Source organism: Oncorhynchus clarkii, chromosome 16 (assembly GCF_045791955.1).
Source record: "Oncorhynchus clarkii lewisi isolate Uvic-CL-2024 chromosome 16, UVic_Ocla_1.0, whole genome shotgun sequence".
Classification (NCBI taxonomy): domain Eukaryota; kingdom Metazoa; phylum Chordata; class Actinopteri; order Salmoniformes; family Salmonidae; genus Oncorhynchus; species Oncorhynchus clarkii.
This window is the reverse complement of record NC_092162.1, coordinates 26,491,547-26,501,624: the sequence shown is the minus strand read 5'-3', so window position 1 is coordinate 26,501,624 and position 10,078 is coordinate 26,491,547. Positions and strand designations below refer to the sequence as shown.

The following is a 10,078-nucleotide window of genomic DNA, read 5'->3' as shown; positions in this document are numbered from 1 at the left end:
AATCGGCCCTAATTAGGCCTTAATTAATCGTCCATTCCGATTATGGAATCGGTCGACCTCTAGTGTGTACTTGTAACCTGTGAGGTGATGGTGCTCCTCAAAGACTTAAATCCCTGTTTTGTTGTTTTGTACGTAATCTGTCAATCAAAATCATTGAATTTCAAGGTATTCCACTCACTAAGTCTTTCATATGGTTCTCTGTATTGAGACCTGTTTTGACATGGTTCCCACTGGTCGAGAAATGTCAGGAATATCATGGAATTTTCAAATACGCATTCCAGACAGGAAAAGTCGGGGAATTTAGTCAATACATTGATGCAATTATGGAAAATCAGGGATTGTTTCATATGGATCACAGTTTATACATTAAATGATCAGAAACATGTACATTGCATTGCCTAATGTGTGTGAAAGTTGTCACATGGAAATTCTTATCTGTAGACATGGAAAGTCGGGGAAAAGTAAATAGATTTACCACAGAGTGCGAACCCTGTTTTGAGTACCTAGGCCTGTATGCCACCTGAACTCTTATTCTATTTCCTGTGGCCCTCTCAGAGCAGGCGTGTGACCCCACCCAGAAGGCAGACGTAGCGGCCGTGGTGATGCAGGAGGGTCTGGCCAACCTGGTGCTGGTGACCCCTGCTATGACCCTACTAAGGGCCAAGGTGGAGGTGACCATTCCTCGCAAGAGGAGAGGCAGCTGCACCCAGCACGAGAAGGTCAGTATTGGCTTCATGACCCCATCATTCATCGGGGCTTACAGACAGGGAGCTGCCAAAGTCGGCACTAGTGGCATGCTGCAAATCTAACTCTCTGTTACACTATAACTATGCTACATAATCCTAGTCTGGTCCCAGATCTATCTGTGCTGTGTAGCCAACTATGGTTGTTGTCATATTTGGAACAAACACAGAACAATGATCATACGCCATACTACAGTTCTACCATCAGTGAGTGGTTGCCATTTGAGTGTTCCTGGAAGTATTTGAAATCCGTATGACATGGTATATTGCCATATTGACTATTCTATGGTAATACAAAAGTAATTAGCCTTGGTGATGCATGAGAGTCTGGCCAACCTGGTGCTGGTGACCCCTGCTATGACCCTACTAAGGGCCTGAGGTGGGGGCAACCATCCCTCGCAAGAGGAGAGGCAGCTGCACCCAGCACGAGAAGATGAAAGTGTTTAACTGGAGTGGAAGAGAAGCATGTACCTCGCGTGCCCTTGGCGGCAGCTGCCGTCCCTCCCTGTTCCGCTCTCGCCAGGGTGGGAGGCAAACCTGCTGCCAGCTTTACATAGAAACCAATGGAGGCGGCTGTATTTTATTTTCCTGTGTGTAAGCGTCTTAACAATCAGTATGTGCAAGGGTTTGGTTTCCTAATGGGTTCTTTCCCTTTCTCAGGCCCTGGATAGGTTCTATGAGGCAGTGATGCAGGGGATCCTCAGACATATCAACTTTGACGGTGGGTCCTCTAGGATATCCCCCTTCATGGTGAAACTCCCTACTGAACACAACTCAGGGCTGATTAAGCAGGCATCATCTGGCCTGTGAAATGGGGCAGATTTAGATCACGTGACGGTCGCTCCCCCTACACACCTACTCACCTTTTACCTAATATCACCTCTTTCTCACTCTGGTCCTCTGTCTTTTATGTGTCAGTGGTGAAGTGTATACTCGTGGCCAGTCCAGGGTTTGTGAAGGACCAGTTCATGTCCTACCTCTTCAGAGAAGCAGTCCGACAAGACTCCAAGATTCTGCTGGAGAATAGGCCCAAGTTCATGTTAGTCCATTCCTCCTCGGGACACAAATACTCCCTAAAAGGTAGGGAACATGTTTTGATAACGTTACAATGTATTATTACAATGCATTATTAATGTGGTTGTAATGCATTGTAAGAATTGCTATAAGCATCTGTAACCCCTTATATCTTATTATCATGCTTATAAGATGGAATAATACATATACCTTTCAACTTTAAGTAATGTGTTATTTATGTTTATTTTATTTCAGAATGTTGTTTTGATATTTCTTCCTTTTCTGTGGGGCAATGCTTACTGGGTTGTTTTTTTTTCCTGCAGAGATTCTATGCGATCCAGCTGTCACGGCTAGATTGTCTGATACCAAGGCGAGTGTCCCATTTAGTCTATTAATCCTACTAATAGTCTATTAATCCAGCTGCGTGGTCCTTTCAATAGGAACACTGCAGTTTATTCATGCTTTGTCTTCTCTGTGACTCACAGGCAGCAGGGGAGGTGAAAGCCCTGGAGGACTTCTACAAGATGCTAAAACATGAGCCCGATAGAGCCTTCTATGGGTGAGAGAGAGAGACCGTGGTCGTGTTCATTAGGGCATACAGCAAAAACAGTTTATACCGTTTGGCGACAGAAAACGAAAATGTACGTTGTTGGACACGTCTAGATGGTCCCTCCCTGTTTTGGTTTGTTTTCTTTCTTTGAGCTAAAATCTGAATTAGGCTAATAAGAACATGTTTTCCGTTGCAAAACGTTTTGCTACGGTGTGCCCTACTGAACACGATGCCAATGACTGACTATGACATTGAGAGTCCTCGTGTTCCACCACTACTAAACACCTTTCTATTCACTTGATGTTGCAGGTTGGCTCACGTGGAGAAAGCTTCCGAATCACTGGCTATTGACATCTTGTTGATTAGCGATAAGCTCTTCAGGTATGTAGTTTTATGGAATTATATCTGGATTTCTGTGGGGGAAAATGTTGTATTTTGTGTGTGTTTTATATAAATATTTGAGAAAGTGAGGATAGAGACCTACACATACAATGCATGTGCATCTGTCATGTGTGAGTTGTGCTCATATGTGTTTATAACCTAACTCGAATGCCACAACCAAAGTTCCCTCCAGAAAAAAAGAAAAAAAAGATAAGTAGACTTACACAGAGTGTACAAAACATTAGCAACACCTTCTTAATATTGAATTGTCCCCAGAACAGCCTCAATTTGTTGGGGAATGACTTCTTCAAGTTGACTCCAATGCTTCCAACAGTTGTATCAAGTTGACTGGATGTCCTTTGGGTGGTGGACCATTCTTGATAGACACGGGAAACTGTTGAGCGTGAAAAACCCAGCAGCATTTCAGTTCTTGACACACTCAATCCAGGGGGGCTGCACCTACTGCCATAAACCTTTCAAAGGCACTTAAATCTTTTGTCTTGTCCATTCACCCTCTGAATGGCACACATACACAACACGTCTCAATTGTCTCAAAGCTTTAATAAAATGGTTCTTTTAACATGTCTCCTCCCCTTCATCTACACAAATTGAAGTGGATTTAACAAGTGACATCAATAAGGGATCATAGCTTTCACCTGGTCAGTCTATGTCATGGAAAGAGCAGGCAGCGAGAAGATGAGCTGTGAGGGGGTGTCGTCGCTTATCTGTGCATGTTGTTAATTTCATTTGGATGTCTCTGTCCCCAGGCACCAGGATGTGGCCACACGGAGTAGATACGTACGGCTGGTGGACAACGTGAGAGACAATGGTGGAACCGTGAGGTAGGGATAGGCAGGAAAGAGAAACGATGATAATGGTGAAAATATGATGAGTAAAAAAAAATATGATAGGCTACTGTAGACAAGTTATACTGTAATTATGATGATTGTTTCTTATAGTGATCATGTCCTCGACTCTCATTCTGATCCTCTTTATTTTCTTCCACAGAATATTTTCAAGCCTTCATGTATCTGGAGAACGTAAGTTTTGTTCCTTCCATATTCAGTGACATGTCAATGCCAATTTCACAGATGTGTTATTGGTAGTATACCATGGGTGTTTCTCAATGCATACTGCCGTGCTCCGAGCATGCAAATTGGAGCACGGTAGGGTCGGAGTGCGAGTGCAAATCAAAGTATTTGAAATGGAGCACAGAGGGCACTTCTCAAATGAGTACTCCGTTTGTACATGCATCGACGTAAACGTCAACGGAAAGTATTTTGTACGCAACTACGTACAAAAGGATGCAACATTTATTGAAATAAATGGCAGCCATTATTTGAGCTTAAGCGTAAGAAAAAACACTCTGACTTCAGAATGAAATGTTGCCTATTCACTTTTCATATGTTGCCTGACTACGATATTTTATCTTGATATGTTAATAAATACATGCTGTGTTAGTTTTGGCATGTTTACCTGCCTACGTATCGTAGATCGCAAGCCCATAATAATAGGGCTAATAATAGGGTCAATAGGGCTAGCTACTAGTACTGTTAACTAGCCAGGTAGCTACGAATAATTGTTTGCTAGCTACCCACAAACAATTGACATCTATCTTGCATAATATTAGTTGGATGGATAAGTTTATTGTAAGTCAATAGGGCTAGCTAGCTAGCCACGAAGAATTGGTAGCTACCTATGAAAAATATACATCTACCTTGCATAACTTTAGTTTTAGGTAAAAATTTTCTTGTTTAACTAGCTGGCTAGCTAGATTATTACGATTTACATATCTAGCTGAAAATTAGGAAGTTTGCTTTGTATATATCTTGTTTTGTCTATTGTTGCCATTGACTTGGCTAGAAGAAAGTTCGGTGAATGGGGAGGTGAAGCGTAAGGTAACACAGTAGGGGGAGTGCGAGTGCTTCTCAAATGTGTTTTTATGCATTCCTCACAAGAACGTACTCACAAGAATGTGGTCGGAGAATGCACTCGGCGCATGAGTGTGGAGATACGGTTGTATGCAATTTGAGAAACACCCAATGTTTCTTCTCACCATAGTGGATTTCACTGATAGGGTTACTGAGTAGCATTGCATCATTGAGTGTGTGATATTTATTATTTGTCAACCAAATATTGTATAATTTGCTTAAACAATTGAGCAGCCTCATCTGTCTCTCCCTTGTACAGAGTTGACCCAGCTCAGTGGAGTGGCGGCCATCTTGCGTTTCCCCATCGCTGATCTATCGGAACCTGAGGATGACAGCAGCTCTGATGAAGAATAAATGACACACTGCAACAGAGAAATTAGACCTGGGGGTACTCTTAGTCTGCAGAACTGTGAGGAACACAGCGCAAAGTTGCAAGAAGCAATAGAGTGCATAAAGTGCAAAACCTGACCATTATTGCTTTATCATCATACTCACAGAATTTGACATGCTTTTGGGTTTAAGGTGCAGTACAAGTAGAAGTGGTACCAATGTTAAGCCTGAAAGATAAACTCTGGTTTACATTAATGCTATGGTTAAGCCTGTAATTTGTTTGGTGCCAAGTCTGAATAAAACACAAATAATAATAAATACACAGAAAATGCACACCTGATATAAAATGCTAGTACAGTGTATTAATATTGATAAAACATGTGTAATTAATTTCTAATGAGAGTTTTGCATCTACATTTTTCCTTTCGAGTGTATATATATATATATCTCTTTCTTGCAATTAAACTGCCAAAGCTTACGTTTTCTTGTCCTGCCATGTTTTTTTCGTAGTAACTTTTGTACTTTTTGATGCCACAGTAACAGTTGTTTCTGACAAGAAAATTATAATGGTCAAACACTGAAAGGGAGTATTACTGGAAACAGGAGATAGAAATATATATTTATTTAATTTATTGCAATCCTTTTCATTGAAAAATGTATGTTGGTCACTGGAGGCAAAGGCCAACTGCATTTTAACTGATACAGAATCGTGTAGATGTGTGTCCATCTCATTGCAAAGTAATAACACTGAAATTTGGGTTCAAAAGCAAAACAACAATTCCCCGACGTCCATCATTAATAGCACCAATCGATTCTTATCCCTACATTCTTCTGCTGTACGGGGGTGAATATTTCAAAATGGACAGTGAATCAATCGTAATCCTTACAGTAATTTCAGCAGCTAGTCCTAAAGTGCATGTTAAAACATTAATTTCACTCTCTCGTCACCCATAGAAATATAATTTACGAGAAGGTTTATAGCCCCTCAGACCACAGAAATGTTAATGTGTACTTATCGGTAAGTACATTCAATATGGCTGCCAGTCCACCCATCACCGAACATAGACTTGAATGGGGCTGTCCATTCTGGTCATTCTATTTTTATGGTCACTCCTACCCACCCCTCATCCTACGCCCCAGCCCTATTTGTTCTCTGTCCCTCACTCCAACACCGGACACTGGAACGTCTTAATCCAGGCTAAATCCTCCAGCATCCCCCAGTGCATGTAGATAATGGAGCAGATCACCAGCACGTGCATTATCTGGTGGCTGTTGCACCAGTAGTCGAAGAGGCCTGGGCTAAAACGCTCGGGCACCCGGCTAAGGTTCACCAGGCCACCCATGATAGCCAGCATGTCCATGGTGAAGAAGAGGCGCAGCGAAGCTGGGCTGCCTACACCGTCGCCCAGCCAACGGAATAGGAAGAGGAGCACACGGAAGAGGGCCTGCCAGATGAAAGCGCGAAGGCGCCCATAGTTGCTACGCGCTGTGGTGGCACAGAGGATGCCCCAGGCTGAGATTAGGCTGTAGGTCAGGAGGGCCAGGATGCAAGTGCCAGGGTAGCACATCAGGGTGATATAGATGATGGGCAGGCATCCTGGTTGACACAGAAACAGGAGAGTCAATGAAGATGGATGTGTGAGTGACTGTGTGATGAGAATAGGAAGGAAGGATACGTTTTCAAACATATTTCAAACAACTGATCTGGAATCTGACTTTACCTACCCAAGGTGTTGACCAGGCAGACTCCCACCATGTCAAGGGAAAGGAGTGTGTCGTAGATGGGCTCCCCGCCCTCATGGTTCATGAAGGTGTGGTAAAGCACTGAGCCCACGGTGGGGGACAGGCAGGCAAGGTAGTGGAACACACACATCCACGTTTGCTCCACCTCGGACCAGGGGATGTTAAGTGGCAGCAGCACAAGGAAACAGAAGAATGGGATTCCTGGATGGATGGAGGGAGATCTCAGTATTGATAGACTTTTGAAGTCTAGACTCTTATTTTGCCATGCTTTGCTAATTAGAGGTTCAAGCAGCAAATCTGCAAGAAACCTTATTGTATTTGCTGGGGTTCATTATTATTATTATTATTCCATAAGGGCAAATTCACACAAATTCAAACTACTGTGAGATGGTAAGGCCTACAAGGTTGATACTTTGCAAAAAAGGTAAAGGGCAACATCTTGTCAAGCAGTGCCATGTAAATTGGCCACATGGTGGTGCTATAACAAGCAATTTAAGATGAAAACTTTGAAAGGTCACGGCCTTCACCCCATGAGACCTAGGGAGAATCTCAATACTCATTGTGTCCTTTCTCCTTCTCAAAACCCACTGAATGAGAAAGACAGAAGTCCTGTTTTGAGGAGGTGAGGAGAGAGGACGTGAGGAGTATGCAACTGGGATTCTCCCCTAGAGTCATAAAATGTTGTACATATGTCCCTCTCCTCACAAGAAACAATTTGCCTCTAGGTCCCATAAGGTGATGGATTTTCCAGCCATTTTGAATTTGTGAAAAACACTTAAAACGCTACTCCTCTTGCACCGAATGACCGATTTGCACAAAACCTAAAACATGGCCTCTATGGACCAAATTCTCTCAATGCAATGTTTTTCAGGCTAGCACCTAAAACAACATGGCCACTACTAACCATTGAACATCCACATGGGCATGGTCTGGCACATTCTACAGTATCTGAATTCTATGGTATTTCAATTCAATCTTTCAAGGTAAAGATGACATGTATTTAATAATGTTTTGTTGTAGTGGGGACATGAATCTAAAAAAAAGTGTGATTTTGTTTTCATTTCATTTTTATGTTTAGCTCACATAATATAATTTAAAAGTATACATTAAGGTGTCTGTAATAGAGTCAATGTGGCAAAAACTAATGTTGACATTAATAAATGCATTTATATACCTTCCAAAATATTTTTTAGGAGGAGTACCAAGATGGAGGCACAGTGGATTCAACACAGTCTAGGTCAGGTATATTGGTACCAGTACATGCAGGGGAGTACACCAGATAAAGGCTTACTCTGTGTCCTTGAAATGGCCCTCATAGTATAATAGCCCTGCAGTTTGTTTTGTCCAACACCATTGCATTTCTCTGAAGTCTCTCTCACAGGTGTATTGCAGCCTGCTGAGCAACTCTCCTATGCTAATCCCCTCCTGAGTTAGAGTTAGTGTTAATGTGCTTAGCTACAGAGGATATCCAAGGAGGAGTCACATCATAGAGGCTGCCACACTTAGTTCAAGGGTGCATAGCTGCACGTGCTTAAACTACGAATGTTCTGCAATGTTATGCATTGCATAGCATTATGCACATCTCAGTTGTAGGGTTGTAGGGTGTCTGAGAGAGTGGAAAATAATCATACAAACAAAATGTACAAAATAATCATTCCTATTTTTTTTGGTGCATCTTTCAAGTTTCATGCATAGCCTATTGAGAGTTGTTGCCAAAGATAGAAAAGTGTTTTGACTATTTTTACCACTTTAATGGGTCAATCATACAACTCCAAGGCCAATTACTAATGCAATATATCCAGGACAAGGACAGATTACCAGTAATCCCCCATATCCTTGTCTCTTTACACATACTTGTAAAGTACCGGTATGCTTGTAAATGGCCCATAAGTGAGAGTAGCCCAAAGTGGCCTATTTTTCAAACTTGCAGCTGTTAACAATTTCATTACTGGTGTAGTAAGACATCTACTAGCCTATAAAGACTACATACTTAGACTATACATTAAATACATAATACACATGAGATGAGACAATTTAGTTTAAAAAAAACAGGAGAACCATAGATAACACTTTATATTGAATTATTAATCGTGAATACACTTTGTAAATAGTATCAACAATAAATCAATTAGTATTTCATACATTTTTTTGTAAACATGAAAATGTATAAGCGTTACAATTATCAGTTATATATGTATAATCATTTAGATATATATAAACGCATTTATAATGAGACATTCATGAGTTATTCTGAAGTGTAAATTATCAATAAACTATGCCAGTTCATATATCAACGGTAGGGGCCGTATACTTACCATGGGTATAAATGTTACCAAATTCATTGTGCAAGTAGAACAAGCTTCTGATGCACCCCTGAAAGGTTGAAATTGGCCGGTAGCCCGTCAGGATCAAGTCATTGAACTGAAGATGAGGAGGGGTTTTCTCCAAATTCAGTAGCCGTGGTCCATGTAAGCAAGCCATGGTGGCTTTCTCCAGCCAATGTCCCCCTGAGTTTACAGGACATCAGTTGATCGTGCAATATACATATATCCTGAAAGAGTCTCCAGTAAGAACTTTAGGCACATACATTGTCAAGTCAAGCAGGATAGTTGGCAGGATAATGTCGGCACGAATCTCATCCTTGGAACAGGTACTGAACTTCTTAGCAAGCGACCTGTTGAGCTCACAGAGTGGCATGCTTTCTGTGTGACCAATCAGCAATCACTGTTATTCATAGGGTTAAATCTGGTGTAATCCTCACTGGAAAGCTGTGTGCGGTGTGCTCTGCTCACTATTTCAATGTCATATACCTGTTTGCCACCAAGCCTCTACTCAACATTCTCCTCAATTTGTCTGTTTGTTGTGGAGTTTGTAGGCTGCATGCACAGTATATTCTAATGCTCTTGCTCTACAGTACTGTCATTTCAGTGGCTAATCTAGGGATTGCACCACCTTAATGAGTATGAGGAATAGTTGGGATAAAGATGCTTTAATAAAGAAGCTATGGTAAATGTGGCACAGGCCATTTCACGATGGGCAACCTGCAGCACTGCTCAAACACACTACCACCTATTACACCAACAAGATATTGTTTGAAAGCAATGACATCACATCTTGAAAGATAAAAAATAAATACATGCATAAAATAAACTTTTGCCACACTGATGGTATTTCCAGTCTGTTTTTATTCCATCAAAACTGTCCAAAAATATACAGGTGTTTGCCACAGGTAAAAAAATAAAAAAAAAAACTTTCCCATACAAAATACATTTGTTTGAGTTTGAGTTTATAAAACTATGCAGACAAAAACTGGACTGATTCAATCAACACATTAAATATTTGTAGCACACAAACTCTCAAAACATGATTCACCTTATCCAGTAAGT

At 41.3% G+C, this 10,078-nt stretch overlaps 2 protein-coding genes across 2 annotated transcripts; one reads left to right on the top strand and one right to left on the bottom strand.

Moving 5' to 3' along the window:
- Nucleotides 1–555: 555 nt before the first annotated feature.
- On the top strand, nucleotides 556–5,427 carry LOC139368275 (pelota mRNA surveillance and ribosome rescue factor; the record flags this gene model as incomplete). Its single annotated transcript, XM_071107002.1, is given in 9 exon segments — nucleotides 556–719; nucleotides 1,404–1,464; nucleotides 1,662–1,823; nucleotides 2,081–2,127; nucleotides 2,243–2,316; nucleotides 2,617–2,688; nucleotides 3,456–3,530; nucleotides 3,697–3,728; nucleotides 4,879–5,427. Coding segments are annotated over 9 exon segments (782 nt in total), but the record flags the coding sequence as incomplete, so codon positions are not given.
- A 178-nt stretch (nucleotides 5,428–5,605) lies between these two features.
- Nucleotides 5,606–9,330, bottom strand: LOC139367545 (progestin and adipoQ receptor family member 4-like). Its single transcript, XM_071105794.1, has 3 exons — nucleotides 9,008–9,330; nucleotides 6,675–6,893; nucleotides 5,606–6,546 (listed from the first exon to the last, which is right to left on the bottom strand). The coding sequence occupies exons 1-3, from the start codon at nucleotides 9,171–9,173 to the stop codon at nucleotides 6,110–6,112; spliced, it is 822 nt and encodes a 273-aa protein (XP_070961895.1). The 5' UTR covers nucleotides 9,174–9,330; the 3' UTR covers nucleotides 5,606–6,109.
- Nucleotides 9,331–10,078: the final 748 nt, after the last annotated feature.

Bases quoted from the DNA above. Each gene is read 5' to 3' on its own strand.
- LOC139367545 (XM_071105794.1), bottom strand. From the start codon at position 9,173: ATGGCTTGCTTACATGGACCACGGCTACTGAATTTGGAGAAAACCCCT. The intron at 6,894-9,007 runs GTAAGTATACGG...CCATCCATCCAG, and splicing joins TGGTAACATTTATACCCATG to GAATCCCATTCTTCTGTTTC. The intron at 6,547-6,674 runs GTAGGTAAAGTC...TGTGTCAACCAG, and splicing joins CTGCCTGGTCAACACCTTGG to GATGCCTGCCCATCATCTAT.